This window comes from Muscardinus avellanarius, assembly GCF_963383645.1.
Source record: "Muscardinus avellanarius genome assembly, chromosome: 11".
NCBI classification, from domain to species: Eukaryota; Metazoa; Chordata; class Mammalia; order Rodentia; family Gliridae; genus Muscardinus; species Muscardinus avellanarius.
Genome location: NC_137797.1, coordinates 41,234,242 through 41,256,106, shown reverse-complemented (window position 1 = coordinate 41,256,106; position 21,865 = coordinate 41,234,242). Strand labels below are relative to the sequence as shown.

Here is a 21,865-nt window from a genome sequence, read left to right as displayed (position 1 = left end):
AGCCTTTATATATCAACCTCCTCCTTTATTTTTTTCTTGTTCTTTTCAATTTCTCCTTTTAAGTAAGTAAGGCATATGTATTTGCATGCAAAAATTCTTTTTTTCTGAGAACCACATTACTTAAAAGCATCGGCAATGTGCCTCTTGTTTGTATGAGGCAATAAACGTCATGGAGAATATTGACTAATGACATAGTCTGAAACATAAACGAGTTTTGTGGCAGCAATATTTCTTAATATTACATTAATTTAAATGTGTATAAGTAAGCCAGGCGTGGTGGTACACGCTTGTAATCCCCACACTTGGGAGGTGGAGACAGGAGGATCATGCAGGTTCGAAGCCAGCCTCGCTGGCTTAAGGGACCCTGTTTCCAAATAAAAATATATAAAAATAGGTACCACCAAAAAATGATGTGTATAAATATCGGCCACTATTAGATTAAGTTCTTTCAAAATTCAAATAAAAGTAATACATCTTAATACATTACTACATTGTAATTATAATTTGAATGTTTAATCACTATTAATTATAACCTTGAATAAATCCTGTATTGGCTTCCTACATGGGCACCTTATTAAAGGTCCAACAATTTTATAGTTTTTGCTTGAAACTTAAGGCTATTATTTTTAACTAGGATTTCAAGATGCATTTTTTTTTTTTTTTTTTTTTTTGGTGGTACTGGGGTTCCTGGAAACTCTTCTACCTCCAGGCTACATTCCCAGACCCATTTTTATATTTTATTTGGAAAAAGGGTCTCTTAAGCCAGCAAGGTTGGCTACGAACCTGTGCAATCCTCCTGTCTCCGCCTCCCAAGCGCGGGGATTGCAAGTGTGCCCCACCATAGAATAATATTCTCAGAAGTACCTTTCTGAACTTTGCCTATAAGTTAAGCAGGTACCAAATGACAGTGTAAAGTAGTTGTTGACATACTTGGGCTAATTGTAGGCTTTCTTTCCTTCCAATTTTATGTGCTGTCGAGGGAAACACTCATGCTTCTTTTTTTTTAGTGTAGATATTGAGGAAGACAGTAAAGCTTATGATTGGATTTTCAATTAAAAGTTTGTATTTATAAACTATTATTCAGAATATGAATTTCTAGCATTTTAGTTTCTGTATACATAAATCACTGGAGTTTTTTTAATCCTATTGCTTTATTTTATTTTATTTTATTTTTTATTTTTTGGTGGTACTGGGATTCCTGGAAGCCCTTCTACCTCTGGGCTACACTCCCAGACCTATTTTCTGTATTTTTGAAACAGGGTCTCTTAAGCCAGCATGGCTGGCCTCGATCCTCCTGCCTCTGCCTCCCAAGCGCAGGGATTACAAATGTGCGCCACCACGCCCGGCTCTATTGCTTTATTTTAATGGGAGTGCTTTTTTCATATTGCTTTAAATTTCTACTTAAGAAAAATTTACATATAGTGAAATGCATAGAAGTTAAGTGTGAACTTCCATTGAGTTTTGAAAAATGCATGCACCCAGGTAACCACAATCTAATTAACATGCAGACCATTTCCCTCTCTCAGAGACATTTCTCTTGTGTACCTATTCCTCAAGGAACCACTCTTTGATTCTCATTAACGTGGATTAGCTTCAGTGTTTCTTAAGCTGTGTGTACACTTTCATATCTAGCTCATTTCTTTGAACAGTAATCTTGAAATTCATGTTTCCATGGTCTCAGTGATTAAGTGACTTTCTACCATATGAGTATTCCACTATGATTATAATTATGATGGTTATTATTATTGATGAGGCTGGCCTTGAACCTGAGATTCTCCTGTATCAGCCTCCTAAGTTCTGGAATTATAGGCCTTTGCCACTGTGCCCAGATGAATATTTGCTTTTTTGTGTGTCTGTTTTCTCTGGGTGAACATGCGGATTGTTCCAAATGGAATATTATGAACAAAATGCTATAAATATTTTTTGTACAGATCTTTTTTATTGTAGAATTTCTGGGTAATAGGTTATATGTGTGTTTATTCACAAAAGCTGATAATTTTTATAGTGGTTGTACTATATTAAATGTGTACCCAACAGCTAGGTATGAAATTTCTAAGCACTTCTCATTTTTAGCAGAATATGTTGTTAGCAGTCTTTTAATTTTAGTCACTATTCTAAAATAGTATATATTTTATTGTAGGTTTAATTTGCATTTCTCTAATGCTTAATGATGTTGGGTATTTTCATGTGGTTATTAGATATTTATGTGAAGGTAGTCCTTGCTTTACAAGTATGGAATCACAAAAATGGCTGTATAAGCTGATTTTGTACAAAAACTACCTTAATAACCAATAATGGAAATTATAATTCTTTGTGATCTTCAAAATTTTTGTGAAATTAAAAACTGTTAGTTATAAATGTATAAAAAAGATTAAAATTGATGAAACTAATATTTAATATACTATAATTTAAAACATTAAACATGTTGAGAATTGGTTATATATATATATATATATATATATATATATATATATTTTTTTTTTTTTTTGTGGTACTGGGAATAGAACCCAGAGGTTTTCTATCTCCGAGCTATACTCCCAGACCTATTTTATACTTTATTTGGAACAGGGTCTCACTAAGTAGCCAAGACCCTCACTAAGTAGCTGAGGCTGGCTTTGAACCTGTGAGATCCTCCTGTCTCAGCCTCCCAAGAGTGGGGATTACAAGCATGTGTCACCACACCTGGCTGGTTTTAAAATTTTTTAAAAGACTTATCAAAAGTGGTTGTTATTTTTTATTCCTATTTTTTAGCTAATGATAGAGAAAAAGCATCTTTTCTGTGCCTTGGTGAATTCTTATACACCTTTCAAAGTTCAGAATGGCATCCAGCATTTTATTCTTTGCATTTTCAATGTATTAAAATCTCTGCAAGACTTTCCTCGTGGTTACATTCTTGCCAGCATTACTTCTTATGGTCCCCATCCTTCATGTTTTCATCACCACCACTTCCTTTGTGTTCATCCAACCACAGCTTGGTCTTTACCAGGTGCTCTGACTGCCCATCTTGAACAGCAACAATGTTAATATTCTCATAGTCAGTCTTGTCTTCTAAATCTCCATTTATGTGCAATGTAAATTGACATCAGACATTTCACGGTATTTCATTGCTGTCATCTTTTTTTTGCCAGTATTATCACATGAATTTATCACTGGGAGACGAAGAGGAAACATAATTACACAATTATATAATTTTCTGCCTACTCATTAGCTAACAAATAAATATTGGCTAATCAATGACAAATCTTGAAAAAAAATGTGAGTGGTTACTAGCATCTGTTGTGTATGTAATGATTTTATAGATGAAAGGACTTGCAGTGAAATTTTTATTGAATGTGAGGAAAAGTGAGCACTGTCTTATCTCCTTTAGTTAAGTTTTTGCTCAAGTCTTTAGCATATTTATTTATTTATTTATTTGTTTGTTTGTTTGTTTGTTTATTGGTGGTACTGGGGTTCCTGGAAGCCCTTCTACCTCCAGGCTACACTCCCAGACTCAGTTTTTATACTTTGTTTGATTTGGAAACAGGGTCTCTTAAGCCAGCGAGGCTGGCTTCGAACCTGTGCGATCCTCCTGTCTCCGCCTCCCAAGCGCGGGGATTACAAACATACACCACCACGCCTGGCAAATTAGTTACTGTGGTTTTTATTGCATTTATTTTGCACTTGGTTCACTGAGATTTTTTTATCTATAAGTTAATGTGCTTCCAAAATTTGAGCTTATTCTGCCTTCTTTCTATTACATACCTTTTGATATCCCTGAACTGACTGAGTCTGTTAAATTTTTCACTCTTCTTTGTTCTTCAAATTAAAGAAGAGCTACTGATCTATTAGGAAAGTACTGACTGTGCTCTAACATCTTTGTCCTGGTATTCAGCACATATAGTGCATTTCATTTCTCCTGTTGTATTTATACATTCTGTATTTTTCATCTAGTTCTGTTTTACTATTCTTGTTTTCATTTCTCGATTCCCCATTTGAACTATAGTCATGATCACATTTTTATTAAGTCAAATAAAACTAACAGCTTCTGTAAGGTCATTTACTATTAATTATTGCAACTAGCTATCCTTTGATCTTTCTAATGACATTTTTCCCTCATGACTGTGAGTCGCGTTTCCTGTCACTAGAGATTTTCTTATCTGTCTAGTTATTTTTGAACTTATACTGACCATTATTGGTGACACATTACAGAAACTCTGGAGAGTTTTAGCTTTTTCCCCCATAATTGGCCATTAAATTACTGAATAGTCATTTCATGGATGTGTGATTTAATGCTTCATGTTAGTCTCACCCTTATTTAGAGTTGATTTCTTACTCCTTGGTCATAGAATAACTCAAAGGTATGGCCCTTCTTGAGTTTCAGTAGGAAGCCTTAGCTGTTTATCAGTTTCTTAATTTGGTATAATTTAACCCCAAGCCTGTCTTCCCTGTAATCAACAGCAGTTAAAATTTCTACTCAGGTCTTTGGTTTCTGTTTTCTACTTTGTCCCTTGGATTCTCTATCATGCATGCATAGGTAAGACTTTAGAAGAGGATTTCAAGAGAGTTTAGGCCCAAGGTTTGGGTCTCACTCCTTTGTGACTCTCTCTTTGCCCAACTACACTTATAGCCTCATAATATATACTCTCTCACCTCAAGCTAAAAGCCTTGTTTTCTTTCGCTGGTCCATGAGTTCATATCTGCAAGAGTAAATTTAGTACAAACTTTAGGTTCAGAATCCCCTACACTTATTATAGTTCGGGGCTGCAATATTTGGATATAATTCTTGGATATATTCTTGGATATAATTTGCTGCTTTTGCAAAATTTTTTACTGATATATATATATATATATATATATACATATATATCTGAAATCTCTTCACGACTTTGACAAAAACTCTAGTCACATCTAGCACTTTGCCTTAATGAACATTTGGTGATAGGTACATAGAATATGGGTTTATATTTTAATAGTATGCCTGATTTTAAATTGATCACCAAAATATTTGTTCTTAAAAATATTTTGGTAACCAAAGATTATTTTTATTATCTTATTGCTTCACAAACTTCCTCATTTCAAACTAGCCTTTTATCCTTTATCTTCAATTGGTTGTTTTTCCTTCCATTTTTGTGTTATCCTACTTATTCTCTCTGTCTTCATCTCTTCCTCCTCCAATGGAATTACTGAAAATTTGAAATTATCTATCCTCTCTTATGAATCTTTTTCTGAAATTTAGATCCAGGATTTTACTTGTATCATTTAATTAATAGTTTTTTTTTTTCTGTAGAGTTATGATCTTCAGAAAAGAGAAATTCATTTAGTAGCCTTAAAACACAAGCTGAAGTGATGGCATTCATCCTTTTGAAATCTATACATCCAGCCATACATACATACATACGAACATTACTTCATTCATTTATTTGTTAAAGAAACATTTATTGTCAATTTGTGCCAGACATTCTATGTTTATCTGAATTTCTTCTGACCTTTTTTCTGTTCTCTTTCATTGCCCATTAACTATTGACTTGATCAGAGACCCATTCGTCATCATCTGCTGTTCTGATGCGATACCCACTCTTCAAAAGCATTGACTATCAAGCCGGGTGTGGTGGCCCACGCTTGTAATCCCATCATTTGGGAGGCTGAGACAGGTGGATCTGGTTTGCCACCACCCTCAACTACTTAGTGAGATCCTTTGCAACTCAGTGAGACCCTGTTTCAAAATAAAGAATAAAAAATAAGGCTGGGGGTGTAGCTCAGAGGTAGAATGCCCTTAGGTTCAATCCCCAGTATCCCTCCAAACAGCATTCACTATCATGATAGCAGTTGCTTATATATGCAGATATCTATCACATTAGTTTTACTTGATCCCTTACCCTAATATAAATGTCTTCTTCCAAGATAACTCTGCTTGTCTCTGCTATACATCGTCAGGTGAATCTCCACAAATCAGTATGTGTTTCTAATTTCTTCATCAATGTTCAATTTGGACTCTAGATGTTACAGAAGTGATCTTTATAATAATAAGTCTGCTATCTAATTACTCCCCAAGAACTGTTTCAAGATCATTTAAATCAAAATTGCCATTTCTAGTACTCTCATGCTATTATATATTATATAGAACTGTCAAAACTAATGACTTTAATTCATTTTGTCTTCCAACAGAATTTGTATGATCAGTTTTCCTCATAGTGTTCTCCAAAAAAGTAAAAATAATATAAAAACAAAAAAGCTTTTTTTCAGAAGTTTTACGAAAGCAATTTAATAAAGTATGTTTTATAATACGAGGATTAAAGATTAAACATATCTAAATGCCATGGACTTTGGCACCCCTAGTTATCCATCAGTATATGCATTGAAACAGATAGCTATTTTTTAAGTAAATTTTAGTCCCATTTGTGGATATTTTCTCAGTTCTTTTTCATACAAGTACAATGAACTATTATAAAATGATTTAATTTGGCACACTAATGAGTATAAAAATTCTAAGCTTTTAGTTTTTCCTAAAAATCATGTGTATGTAGTATGTTTTGGTAAATGCTGTTCTACCTACTCCCCAATCTCTGTATTCAGCAGACTACCAGAGAGTAGTGTACCTGAACTCTATAATTACAACCTAGGAACAGTTTTGCTAAAAATGTTTGAAAGTTTTTCCATCCACTTAACATTGAGAGACATTATAAGAAAGTGCCAAGTAAGTACTCAGTACTTATTATGCAATTATGCTGTTGAAAACATTGTTCATTAAATTATTTGTAAATTATTTGTTCATTAAATTACTTGTAAGTAACATAAATTTTGTCTGTTTACATAATACCTGGATTCATTCTATTTTTATTTCTGTTTTTTTGCATACTAAATAAATCATCACTTTCTGCCAATATTCCTCTGTATTTATTTTAGTTCCATCACTAATTATTCTTTATTATTAGAATCTGTGTTATATTAGATATATACACTATCTAACCCGTTTATATAAATTTGAACTTAATAGTCCCAATGTTTTCTTCAGGTTTGTACTTTACCATTTAATTTCTGTCTGTTCTCTAGTGCCTGTAGCAGTCATCTAAACTCTTCTCTCAAACTTTATTGCATTTCAACTAATACCACATCCATTGCCTTCCATGTTTTCTTCTTACTTTCTTAGACTATTTTTCACTAGTCTAAGATAATTCATAGCCCTTGACAAACATTTTGTTTCCATTTATTTATTGAGAACATATTCAACTTACTTGAGTATCTTTTCTTTCAGATCTCTACCAATCTTTGTTATTCAAATTATAACTCCCAAATCTTCTCCCCATTGAGCATTTTCTGTTACTATTACCTTTCTATTAACTAGATTATTTTATATATGTATGAAAACTAATATGCATCTTAAGACTTGTGATCTGCCCATATAAGGCAAGGCCTGCTGATACTATTGATTAAATTTGAGTCACTGCAAAATTTATATCTGGTATACCAAAATTTACTTTTCCCTTTACAAGCACTTTAATTTTTATATTGTCATCCTTTGTTAGAGTTGTCAAACTATAATTTTATTTTCGTAGTCTTAGATTATATATCTATACCTTATGTTTTAAGAGGTAGAGGTATTAAAACTTTCTAGTGCTGAAATATTCTTAGAAAACTAAGAAAGATTATGTTGGTACTTTTGCATGTTTTATAAATATAGTGCACAAATATAAATTTTCAGACATCTGCTTTGCTTAAGAGAGAGTACATCTGTGTGTGAAGATAAAAATATATAGTCATAGAAAAAGAACTGATGAAACTTGTTTTTCACATTAGTCTACTTAGCTATGTCAGTGAATAATCAATATAAACTACTATCAGAATCCTATCATAAGATGTTGATAACTTCTAATAACTGACATGTAGAAATTACAGAATAATTTCATAATATACACATCATTCTTTCCTAAGGAAAGTTTGCTAAGTAGTCACCAAAAATCAGCACGCATTTAAATCTGTTCTATGTTTTACTTATATAGCTCCACAGACCATCATTTCAACTGTGATGAAAGTATTTTACCAATAAAAATTAGGAATAAAAAATTGCAATTTAGTGAATACCTTGGCAGTTAATGTTGATCGCTTCATCACAGTTCAGTCATGTTTAGAAAATTTAAGCAAGCTGTGTGATTACTCCAGGAAACATGGAATGATGTGTTCAAATTAGTACCATCTGTGGATAGAAAAAGTTTGAGGTTTTTAGTCATTCTTAAAGAATGGAAATCTGATTCTTCATGCTAAAATGGGTGTAATCCTCTTTGTATCTGTAATTCAATAGGGTAGTTGCCTTGAAATAGGCACACAGTTCAGCAAAAGAGAAGATACTAGGTATAAATGAAGGTTACTGCTGGCCACTTATGAGTACTTGTGAGTGTGCCTTGTGTGAAAAAATTATGAGTATATAGACCAAATATATATTTGGTCTTAGATTATATTTATTTCTATTTCATCTTTCTAAATGCATCTGATAGAAAATGCGGGCTAGATTTTGTGTCTCATGAAAATGAAGGACTGATTCAGTGAACCATGATTTATTCACACAGTCAATAGACACTTATCAAGAGCCTGTGTGTTCCAATTTCTCATCACTGTGCTTGCCACACATTAGGAAACAGAAATTGCTGTGCTTCCCATTGCCATGTTGGAAATAACTCTTGCCTTGATCTTCTTTCTTTCTCAGGTTAAAATACTCTATTTTGACCTTTTCTTTCCTGAAGCATTTATTTGGAGACTACTAACATCTGAACCAATATTAATTTGCAAAAAAAACCCCATTTTGCATCAAAATTTGTCATTAAAGTCTTCTTCTTAATATCTGAAAAATGGAAGAAAAAGTTGGTTAAAGAACCCAGGACATTTAGTCATCCCTCCTGATGAGATCAGAAAGCGGCTTCTTTTGCCTTTGCTCTCTCATTGGCTAGAGAATATATCCTTTTCCCCTTCACCTCTAGTGGCTTACAAAACCTAAGGAAAGGGACTTGAAACGCGGAGAGGGTACATGAAAGATATATATAAAAAAAGAAAAGGGTCTATATTCCCTAGTTCCTTTGGGGAAAGAACATAGCATGAAGTTTTGAGGTTTTTTTAAATACTTTTATTGGTACATTATAGTTTCACATCATAGTGTAGTTTATAGTGATAATGAAATAGATGCACACAGCATAAAGTTTTAATGAAAACAAAAGGCCAATATAATATACTTTGAGTATCCTCATAACACTTAAGATGGAAATAAAAATCTTAAATTCAGCTTGGATGTTTTAACACGATATAATTTCTGTCTACATGTTCCTCTTTCTTTCCATCTATTTCCTTTTGTACGCAGCAACCTTCCTCAGTGGTTTTCAAGGCCATGTGCTTTCTTTGCACACTGGGTATTGCTTTTCACCTACCTGAATAGCAACTCCTTATTCTTTAGGTCTCCTATTAAATTATCCTTCACCATCTCTAGCAGTGTATACACAGCTTCTTCCAGTTCCAAACACTGCAGCTGTAATTAAGAACCCAATTAAGTTAACTTTAAAATAAAAATTGATCAAGTGGGCCTGAACTTGAGTCCTTTAAAAGCAGAGTGTTTCTTTGGCCTTTGACAGTAGAAGGAATTTGATATTTGAAGAGATGGACTCAATGTATAAAAATGTTTCCATTGTTGCCTTTAAAAAAGAAAGAGGTCTCATCCTAAAAAGATGTATGTCATTCAGGGCGTGGTGGTGGCGCGAGCCTAAAATCCCAGGTACTCGAGAGGCTGAGGCAGGAAGATCCTGAATTTGAGGCCAGCCTGGGTAATTTAGCAAGACTGTCTCAAGACCAAAAAAAAAAAAAAGTGCCGAAGGTATAGCTCAGTTGCAGAGTGCTTGCCCAGCAATGTGCAGGCTGTGGGTTCAATCATAACTACTGAAACAAAACAAAATATAATTACCAGGCTGTACTTGATAAAATGCATTTCTTAACATCTCATTGCCTCACCATCTCTCCATAAATCCTATGACACAGTAAGTCTCTAAGCTGTCACGCAATCATCAGGAATTATAAGCTCGAGTAAATCTTGACTTAACTCACATCACCCCCCATGAAAGGATTTCCATCATTACAGTCACTAATATCCTATCTCCCATATCAGTTCTTTTCTGGAAACCCTTCCTGAAGCCCCAAATCAATAACACTTCTCTGCTTCACGTTAGACGTTAGAATATTTTTAAAATATGCATCATGTTCTGATGACTTGAATTTAAATTTAGTGACTGAGGGATTTGACTAAATTATGAAATTTCTACTTTGCCAAATCTAACTGTGCTTCTTTTATAAATGAAATTCTTTTTCTAAAAATACCTTTTTCTCACATTGCTTTTCTTCATGGTAAGTAAAGATAAAAACAATATATATTAGAAGTATATCAAGTATTTTGTTTATAATGCTATCTTTTAGGTAATAATTAAATGCTTCAGATTTGGTAAGTATTAGTTTTATAAGACAGTAATTGAAGCTTATCTTATGACTTTAAGAAATGTAATGATTGTTTTCCATTGATTTTCTCTTCCAGTTTTGGGCAAATATATCTTACATATATATAATATATCTTATCTATATATAATAGGTCAGTAGACAATTCAGTAGCAATGCAAGCAAAACTCAAAATTTTATTTCAAATCTAGACCTCATTCTACACATTCAAGGTTCCTTCTGCCATTAGACATCTTCTTTAAGATGCATGAGAGGCATTTCAAAGCTAACACGCTCAAAATAAATGCTTGATAATCTTGCCCCAAAGTCGACTTCTTCCACAGTCACCCCCCTCGGTTGTCAGTGATTTACTTGCTCAATGCTAAGACCTTTAGACCTTCCTTTACTCCCCTACCTCTCTCATACCTCCCATGCCACACATCAGCAAATCCTGTCGGTCCTACTTCAGGATCTAGCCTGGATCTCCTCTTCACTGATGCTGCTGCCATCACAGTCCAGACCACCATGATCTTTTGTATTGACATTGGAGCACATCCCAATTAGTCTCCTTGTTTCCACCTTGTCTCCCTTCAGTCTGTTCTCAACTCAGTAGCAACAGTGATTTGGGGAAAACGTATGTTGGAGCTTGTCACTCTTCTGCTCAAATGAAAGCCATAATAATGCCCTACAATAACATACACAATGTGGCCTTCAGTGTCTCTCCTCAGACCTCAGCTCCAGTTAGTCTCTCCGGCATTCTTCTATCTTGGAGCCTTTAATAATGGTGTTTCTGCTTTACAGTTTGTCTCTGAAATATTTATATAGTTATATCCATACCTTCATCAGAAACGTAATGTCTTCTAATGGTCGAGGCCTTCTCTGACCACCTGATCTAACATGTTATAAGCTGGGTGTGTTGGCACATGCTTGTAATCCCTGTGCTTTGGAGGCTAAAACAGGAGGATTGCACAGGTTCAAAGCCAGCCTCAGGTACTTAGTGAGGCTCTCAGCAACTTAGTGAGACCCTGTTTTCAAATAAAATATAAAATAGATCTGGGAGTATAGCCCGGAGGTAGAAAGCATCTGGGTTCCACCCCCAGTACCACCAAAATAAAATAAAATAAAATAAAATAAAATGTTATTATAAGCCAGGCACGGTGATGCATGCCTAAAATCCCAGTACTTAGAAGGCTGATACAGAAAGATTGTGGGTTTGAGGTGAGCCTCAGCAACTTAGTAAAGGACTGTAGAAACTCTGTAAGACCTTATTTCAAAATAAAAAGGAAAAAGCCTGTGAGTATAGCTTAGAGGTAGAACGCCACTGAGTTCAATCCATAGTACCAAAAAAAAGAAAGAAAGAAAAAAGTCAGTATGCCTAGAGCTTTCCCTCCTTCTTCCCTTATTTCCCCCCATAACAGTGATAATATTCTAACTACTATATATAATAATCATTTATATTTTTGTTGCAGATAGCCCTTACTAATGTAAACTTCTCATGGGCAGAGATTTTTGTTCATTTTTGTTCATTGTATTTTTAGGACCTACAGTAGTACCTAAACTATTAGTTGCTCATTAGATAATTATTGAATACTGAGCAATGAAATTTCAGACAACTAATTCATTTGGAGAGTTTTCTGAATATTCAGTTTCTCTATTTTAAAGTGTGAATATTAACATAGTTCTCTTGAATTATGCAATTTTTGTGTAAACCATTGTTATCATTTTTTTATCTTGGTGGTTGAGACAAGTTTCAATTCTGCTTAATTCATTGATCTTTCATATTTCTAACCATAGCATGCATATATTATTTTCACAATAAAACATCTCTTAAAGACAGGACATGATCTTTATTGTATCTTGAGTTCCCAACACCAGGTTTGAAGCCTGATACAGAGTTTGCATTCAGCAAACCAATGTGTAGTATGACTTCAAGTAGGGCTATACTTAACGATACTAATGATACCTTAGTCTGTATACTAATGTCAGTGTTCTGGATGATGACCTAGAAAGGGGTTTATAAATTCTAAATATAAAGAAGAAGCCAGTCGTGGTGGCACACGCTTGTAATCCCAGCATTTAGGAGGCTGAGACCCGAGGATCACGGTTTGTAGATAGCCACAGCTACTTAGTGAGGCCCTCTGCAACTTAGTGAGACCCTGTTTCAAACAAAAGAATAAAAAATAGGTCAGGGGGTGTAGCTTGGTGGTCAAATGCCCCTGGGTTCCATTCCCAGACCCTCAAAAAATAAAAAAATATAAATAAATTAAATATAAACAAGATAAAATAAAAATTTAACTATATAAATTAATTCATCTGGTCATCTTGTTTATTTTAAATTGCCTTATAACTGACACTGTGTGGAAAATGTGCTTATGTCTATCTAGACACTTAAATATTAAAAAGTTCCAGCTGGACATAGTGGCACATGCTTGTAATACCAGGAGGATCATGGGTTTGCAGACAGCCTCAGCTACCGCAAGTCAGTGAGACCCTGTTTCAAAATAAAGAATAAAAAGTAGGGTGTGGGGTGTAGCACATAGGTAGAATGCCCCTGGGTTCCATCCACTAAAGAATAAAAAGTAGGGTGTGGGGTGTAGCACATAGGTAGAATGCCCCTGGGTTCCATCCACAGTCCTAATATATATATTTCTTTCCTGGGAACAGGCCATATTTAGGGAAGCAGTTAGGGGAATATAAGCATGCAACTTTCTTTTGTTCCAGTAAAATTATTGCCTTTACATGAAGCCAAAGTGTTTCTATAAGCCACACATGAGTGGATTTGGCAGCAAAATTAGGAATCAAAAAATTACAATGGTTTTGTCCTCCACAATTTGAGATGGTGGTCCCTGCAAGGTGGAAATATCAAGCTAAGTGCTATAGTAATCTTGATAGGTCTTCATTAGGTACATCATAATAAAGTATTTTTAATTTTCATTTCTTCCTTCTGTTTAAAATGTGTTTGATAATTCCAATTGTTTTTAAATTTCCCCCCCTTTTTTTTTTTTTTTTTAGTTCCTAGTATTCCCACAAATATTGCTCTTTCTAATGTTCAGTCAACTAGTGCAACATTGACATGGATACAACCTGAAACTATCCTTGGCTATTTCCAAAATTACAAGATAACCATTCAACTTCGTGCTCAAAAATGCAGAGAATGGGACACTGAAGAATGTGTTGAGTATGAAATGACCCAATATCTCTATGAAGCTGACCTGACTGAAGAGACGGTACATGGATTGAAGAAATTTAGATGGTATAGATTCCGAGTGGCTGCCAGCACCAATGCTGGCTATAGCAATGCATCTAATTGGATTTCTGCACAAACCCTGCCTGGTCGTAAGTATAATCCTGACATGTACCTTCTGGTTTCTGTTATATTTTTATCTACATACTAGTGATTTCTACTTGATCCAGTTGTGCATAAAATAATTGAACATAAAAATCATTAAACATAAAAATAAGCTAGAATAAAAGATAATGTATGGAATTGCATTATGTTTTAATGTAAATGAAACCTAATGGGTAATTAAATTTCAGTGATGTAGGGGTTTTCTTAAACTCCCAGAATTTCACCAAAATTTTCCATAAAACATTATGGGAAGGGTCTCTTGTGGACAAACATTAAGCCATACTCATATAGTGCCCTTGATCAGTGCTTATATTTTTCCTTCCTATCTGGAGGTTGTGCTATTTTTAAACTGGCCTTTTATTTATTTTTATATTTATTTAATTATTTTTGTGGTACTAGGAATTGAACCCAGAGATATTCTACCTCCAAATTACATCCTCAGTCCGATTTTACTTCTTACTTGGAAACAGGGTTTCACTACATTGCTGAGAGCCTCACTAAATTGCCGAGGCTCTCCTTAAACCTGAGGTACTCCAGTCTAAGCCTCCCACCTACTAGAATTGCAAACGTGCTCCACACCACCTGGTTTTAAGCTGTCCTTTTAAATCTCTTAATGAATTCAGGCTTACAAACACACATACACACACCACCCATAAAAATGTAATAACCTTAATGGATCTATAAACAGTTTTTCAGTTTGTGTGTTTTTTCTAAGCAAAATTCTGAGAGGCAGAAATACCGCGTATTTGACTCCCTCCTTGAGACAGGGAGAAGAAAAATAAAATACATAGAGCATGAATAATTTCTCAAAATTATTCTGCTGTGTACACATCTTTCAGGACTTGTACATTCAGGAAAACACTCTTTAAATGTTTTCCCATAGAAATCACTCAAACTGTTAGTGTAATTTATTCCTACAGCTTAATTTATATTTTAAAATTGCTTGCTTATATATTATCATTAGCATAGTTAAGTAAGTAAGCTTCTATTACTTATCTTGAACCCTGTCTGCATAGAGTGGGAATTCTGTCCAAATAAGTTGCATGTCAAGTCTTGCAAACCAGAGCTCTGAACAATGGCTGCATCCTCTGGCATGCCGTTTCTACTACAGCCCTCCAGAGTAAGTGTTAGGTTTTCTGGGTCACCCATCCGAATACCACCTCATATAAATCCTGAAAACATGGGGCTTCTGATGCCATTTTCCTCTCTTAACCAAGACTCTTAGTGATTCTTTTCGAACCCAAATCCCATTTTTTTTACAATATTTTCATATTTTATCTTGGTACCTAAAAGTAGAGTAATGCACAAACACACATGTACAAAAACTGCACATACACTAGATTTTCAGTGACAGGTATTTACTGCATTACAGATAGTGAAATAAGTTTTCATCTAAAGACTTTATGTCACTAAATGTATCTCTAGTTAAGGTTCCCCCCAGAGTTTAGGTTCCCCAGCCTGGCATCATGTTTATAGTAGTGAATGTCTCATTAATATTTATTCATGTAATATAATATTTAATAGAATCCTAATAACCCAGCCTCAAATACATTGTTCAACCAGCTCTACTTTTTGGCAGTTTGCCATTTGGTTTCTGTAAAATTTGATCTTCTGATTTTTTTCTACCTTCTTAGTACCCCTTTCCCACCTTCTCTGCTGAATTCCCCTCACACTCTTTTTTGTTGTGTTTTTTTTTTTTTAACTCTAGGTCTTGGAGTGACCATAGATCTATTTCTGGTCTTCTCTATTCTTTGCAAGTGCACAGCCCCTGGAAGGTCTTCCCTTCTTTTGCCCTGTGTTTTTAAAATCTGCCTATACACTGATTATTCTGAGATCTCTGCTTCTTGTCTTGAATGCTCCCAGAATTGCAGATCAGTATATTTACCTAGTTTACTATTATCACTGAGCAGGCATGCCAAATAAACCCCTCAAAATTAACATATTCTAAGTATCAAACCTTTTCATCCTTTAGTTTTTCTCAGCAAAGTATACTATCTTTCATCTGATTACAGAAAATAAAAATCCAGGCAGTGTTCCCTTGCTCCTCAGTTCTGCCAGTGATTCATTTGAACCTTGTCATGGGAACAGGACCCTTCATTTGCATTAATCCAACCCTTCCTGACAGTTACTACTGTGCTGAGCTGACTTGAACTCCTGAGCTGTCAGGATTACATTTTTATACCTGAAACAACTAATGTCACAATCTTGTTTAAAGCTAGCTAATGGAATCCCCATAGCACTGGCAATAAAGTTCCAATTTCTTAACATGATCAACACAGCCTAAAATGACCTAGATCTTACCTAATACTTTTAATATTAAGTCTGACCCTTTCCCCCTTACTTTTACTTTATAATCATGTTAAACAATTTTTTTTTCTTTGGCTTCTTGAACATACTGAATACCTAGAATGTGGGCCTTTGCATTCTCCATTCCATTTGGCTGAAATGTTTTTGCACAGCGTTCTTCATCTGAGCAGAAAAAGATTTCTGTAGAGATTCCTACTTGAAGGATCGCTGCTCAGAATAAATCTCCCTGGCTACTGAATCTAAAATAGCCATAGAATAATTTTATATAATGTCATCTTATTATAATGAATACTTTTAATAGCTAATCTTTTTTTTTTTTTTTTTGCGGGTCTGGGGATGGAATCCAGGGGCACTTAACCTCTGAGCTACACCCCCTGCCCTATTTTTTATTCTTTATTTTGAAACCGGGTCTCACTGAGTTGCAGAGGGCCTCACTAAGTAGCTGAGGCTGTCCGCGAACCACGATCCTCCCTTCTCAGCCTCCTGAATGCTGGGATTACAAGCGTGCGCCACCACACCCGGCATTAGCTAATCACTTTAAAATTTGTATTTGTTTGGTTTTAAAGACTTCCTTGAGTATTATTATTTCCTTATTACCTAGAATACTATCTGATATTCCATAGACATTTTGGGGTGAATTAAACTCAGTTGAAGAAGCTATAGTGGTTAAAGGAGAAGAAACTGTTTTCCTGTGTAGGTGATTATGAAGATGATTATGTCATAACAAAGAAAAGTATGCTGAAATATAAAATTCAGCTTGGGACTAGCTAATAAGAATGCTAATTTAAACCTGCTGATTTGAGTATATAGTCAATAAGAATGGTGTGTGTGTGTGTGTGTGTGTGTGTGTGTGTATGTATGTGTGTGTGTGTGTGTGTGTGTGTGTGTTACCAGGGTTCCTGGAAAGCCTTCTACCTCCGGGCTACACTCCAAGACCTATTTTTTATATTTTTTATTTGGAAACAGGGTCTCTTAAGCCAGTGCGGCTGGCTTTGAACCTGCGTGATCCTCCTGTCTCCGCCTCTCAAGAGCGGGGATTACAAGCGTGCGCCACCACACCAGGCTTAAGAATGGTTATTTTTAACCCACTAATTTGAGAGGGAAAAAAACTATTAAAACAAGAAAATAACAGATGATACACATTAGAATATGACTAAAGTTAGGGACGTTAGTTGCTTTAGCTGATAGAAGTAGGTAAAATCATAAGTGCAGATTTGATAGGAAAGTGAGGTATTTGACTAAACAAACATTAAAGCCTCAAGAAATGGAAGTTAGTTGAAATAGTCAGCTGGATGCCATAATAAATGAAGCTAGCTCAGAAAAATGTTCAGAGTGTTGGAGAACATGACAAATTAATAGAGAATGTATTGTTTAAAGGGGAGGCCACCACTTACCTCTGGTTGATTTTTATCCTATATACAACCCATGCTACTGGGGCTGAAACCTATCCTATTAGGACTACTGATGTTTTCATGGAACAGAAAAGTTAAATATCTTTATGAAAAAGACTCAATTTCTTGTTTGCAACTATTTTTTAAGAATTAAAAACATCATTCAGTTGTCCTATCCACGCATAACAGATTTGGCCTGTGGACAGCTCATTCATAATCCTTGGTTAAAACATCCCTGTGCCTGTGTATTTTCTGCCATGAAGGGTTCCATCTTGCTTCTGAGGAGCATCTCACTCAGGGAGTACCTGTTCTACCTGCTGCAACATAGCTGGAGTGGACTTTGTAAATGTACCATTTTCCCCCAAGAAACAATACTATTATATTGTGTTTAATAAGCACAAAACAACATATAATATGGTCAGTTTGGAAGCTGGCAAGCAAAACTGGCAAGTTTGATTATTAAATGATCCCACACTCTCAAGTCTTTCCAGCTGAGTATTATTCCTCCTACCTGGTACGCTCGACTTCCTTGAGTGGACTGAATACTGCTTCCTGCTTCCTTTATTCATTCATTATTTTGAGATTTATGCCCATATTTTTTTTCTGGGGGACATATGGGAAATCAAATTTAATTTGGGATTAATTAAGAAGTCTGGTTATTTTGAACCTACTGGTGTTTAGAAGAAATAACTATTCTAATCTAAGTAACTGGAAACAGAGAACAATAGGTACACAGACAATCTAAGAGTTTTAGTTGCTCAGAAAACTTTCTAACCACTGTCATCTGAAGAGAAAGGTGAATAAAGAAATGAATATTTCAACATCTTTATAACAGATGGGCAGATTTCTTGGCATTCTCAAAAATTCATAGCTTTACAAAAGAGTAGTCATGTGTGCATGAGCATAATAAATTACTTACTGTTAAAATGATGACAGTGAGTTGGTTACATGTCTTTTAAGTTTAAGAAATTAAAGGATTTTTTTTCTTTAATAGGGGAAGGGACTCTATTCCTTCATTTCTTCCCTCTTCATTTTGTCTCTCTCTCTCTCTCTCTCTCTCTCTCTCTCTCTCTCTCTCTCTCTCTCTCTCTCTCTCTCTCTGTGTGTGTGTGTGTGTGTGTGTGTGTGTGTGTGTGTATCTATTACTAGGGATTGAACCCAGTAGCTTTCTACCTCTAAGCTACCCACCCAGCCCTTTTTATATTTATTCTTGAAATAGGGTCTCACTAGTTTTCTGAGATTCTTGCTATGTTGCTAAAGCTGGCCTTGAACCTGAGATCCTCTTGTCTCAGCCTCCCAAGTACTGGAATTACAGGCATGTGCTACCATACCCAGCTCAAGGAGACATTTTTCTAATGCTAAATATATATGAATTTCAGAGTTTTATAATTACATGGTAAAGAATTTATTTTATGAAGCCCACAATAGATAATCTAATATTGTGTTTTATATGATAGAAAAAAGATACAACATATATCATTGCAATATAATACATATAAAATAACATATAGTATAAGAATAGAGAACTTAGAAGTCAAGCAAAAAATCTTGAAGAGCAGTGACATTTTTTAATAGTCAAAGTAAGTAACATTTAGACATTGATTCTGCTAATAAAGGGACATTTTACAAAGCAATCTGGTTAAAAAAAACAGTGTTTTGTATTATTTGTCATTGATTCAAAATGGAATGTTATTTCATTATTTGACGAGCTAAAATAATAACAATTAACCATTTCTCTGAATTAGAGATAGTACTGAACAAAAATATAAAATTGCTATTTAAGATGAGTGTGCATTTTGTCCTGATGGCATCAAGTTGTACCCAAGCACTCACTAAAATAACATCTTGTCAAAACCCAGAACTTCTCAGTAAAGAATGAGTGTTTGGTGGCTAGTCTGAAATTAAATTGTTCAAAATTTAAGGTTGTTCAAATGAAAGACTGCCCAGTGTGAATAGTAAATGTTATAAAATGTTCTAGAATGGCTCATAGCATAAGATGATATGTTATTATTAACTCCCTCTGAACCCCTAATGAAGAGCAAGGGAAGTGAGGATCCAGGGAGCAGAGCCACACACAAGCTGGGAATTAAATCAGGTTACTCTCTGAATCTGATTCTGTAATTATGAAACACAGTGAATAAAAGCAACAGCATTTGGCCAACTCAAGCCAACATTTTTTTCTCCCATATCCTGTGATCTAGATACTTGAAGCCAAATTGTTATTCTCCTTAAATCGTCTGCATAATAACCATAGCTTGACTTCATGCTGTGTGTTCCTAGATAAAAACCATAGGAATCACAAAAGGCAGAGATATTTGACTTGAAACATTAAAGTCTTGTGGACTGTTTTACTCATCTCTTATTTTTCTGGTTATCTATATACTCAAAAGCAATTTGAGCTGTGCATTTGAGGGAGAATATAAAATGGAAATCTTAAATATTAGTGTGATGTACAATAGGGATAATGCTGAGAAAAATGTACAACTTTAAAGGAGTGTGAGTGTGAAATTAGTATTAAATGAAATGGGACTCTCATAATGTGCATCTCCTATAGACCACCAGGACTGGAAGACAGCAAGGAAGGGAAATTCCTGGGGTAACACTTAGGTTGTGAAAACCACAGGATACCATACTGATGAGGAATTTTAACTACCCAAACATCTGTTAGGTTAAAAAAAAAAAAGAAATTTAACAAAACATGCCTCATCAAAGAAGTTTCTATGGAATAATAATTAAAAAGAATACACTTTGACATAAAGTACATTGTTGATGCTTTATTATAGTTTCGATTATTTTTTGTTTATTCTAAACTATATAATGCAGTTATAATGTGACCAATATTATAGTGGCACAGGTAGAATTGATCTTTTGTATAAAGCAGCAATTGTATAAGGATAAGCAATGTTAGCCATAACTAACTCACCAAATAAATAAATAAAATCCAAGTGTATAGAAACTCATTTGGTGGCAGTGCAATTGTGTGTGTGTGTGTGTGTGTGTGTGTGTGTGTGTGTGTGTGACACTGGGGATTGAACCCCGAAGCATTCTACCCCTGTGCTATACCTATAGCCTTATTTTATTTTCATTTTGAAATGGTCTCAATAAGCTACAAAGAGCCTCATTAAGTTGTGGAGGCTAGCTGCTAAGCTGCAGTCCTCCAGTCTCAGCCTCCCAAATTCTGGAATTATAAGCATGTGCCACCATGCCCAGCTGTGGCAGTGCAATTTAAAAACTGACTTTATCCGCCAGGCGTGGAGGTGCACGCTTGTAATCCCTGCTCTTGGGAGGCTGAGGCAGGAGGATCTGCAAGTTCAAAGCCAGCCTCAGCTACTTAGAGAGGCTCTCAGCAACTTAGTGATACCCTGTTTCCAAATAAAATATAAAATAGGTGTGGGAGTGTAGTCTGGAAGTAGAAGGCCCCTGGATTTCATCCCTAGCACCACACACACACACACACACACACACACACACACACACACACACAAAATAATAGTAATAATAATAATAATAACAATAATAATAATAATAAAATTGGCTTTATCCTATTGTCATTAGAGAAAATAAATATAATTTATTCTAGGCATGATGATTATACTTCTGCAAAACTAGTCAGATGCTGTTGAAAGTTTTCTAAAGGATTCACCCTAAACTCTCAAGTATATAACTCAAGACATGTCTTTTCTCTAGACCTGCATATTACAGTTATTTGAGTGACCACTTAGGTTTCCACAAACATCTCAAACTTCATGTTATCACTGCCCCTGCCCCACTGCCAATGTTTTTCTCCCGTACCTCCCCTGCTGTGCTATGTTCTACCACTGTTGGCCCGGCCCTCACACCAGCAACCTAGAAATCATTTTTTATTAATTTTAGCTACTCTCAACCCCCACACGTCAATAACTAAATTCTACTATTTTTTCTAAATACTTCTCATATCTATTTATTTTTTCTTAGTATCTCTAAATCCAGATTCAATATTCATCTCCTACCTTATTACAAAAGATATCTAATGGTCTTTGTTTTCCTATTTTCTGTTTTTTACTTGAACTCAGATTTTGAATATACTTATCTGACTATGTCATCTCTCTGTTGAATCTCTGGAGATTTTTGTTTGCCTGCATGTAAAACATATACTTTAGAAGTAATAGAAGGCAGTTATGCTTTGGTTTATATTCCTCATACATGCATAGCTCCTTCTTTCTGCTGCAAATTTTTAACTATTCTTTCATCTTCCTCTTTTGAGATCAGATGCAGTTTCCTTTTATGTTAAGTTTCTCCTTTTAAAATCTTTCAAGAAATGCTTTGCTCCCCTTTCCTATCTCTTAAAGCTTGATTCTACAGTATTGAATGTATTGCATCGTAAGTCTTTATCTCTCTTTTG

General features: G+C 34.9%; 1 protein-coding gene across 2 annotated transcripts in view; it reads left to right on the top strand.

Annotated features, from left to right (window-relative positions):
* Positions 1–21,865, top strand: part of PTPRQ (protein tyrosine phosphatase receptor type Q) — a gene marked incomplete at both ends in the record, with an annotated part of 256,731 nt that overhangs the window by 146,698 nt on the left and 88,168 nt on the right. For both annotated transcript variants that reach the window (XM_080706359.1, XM_080706358.1), the window contains one exon: positions 13,450–13,773. In XM_080706359.1, coding sequence (XP_080562485.1) covers positions 13,450–13,773 — 324 coding nt within the window. The remainder of the gene's footprint in view (positions 1–13,449; positions 13,774–21,865) is intronic.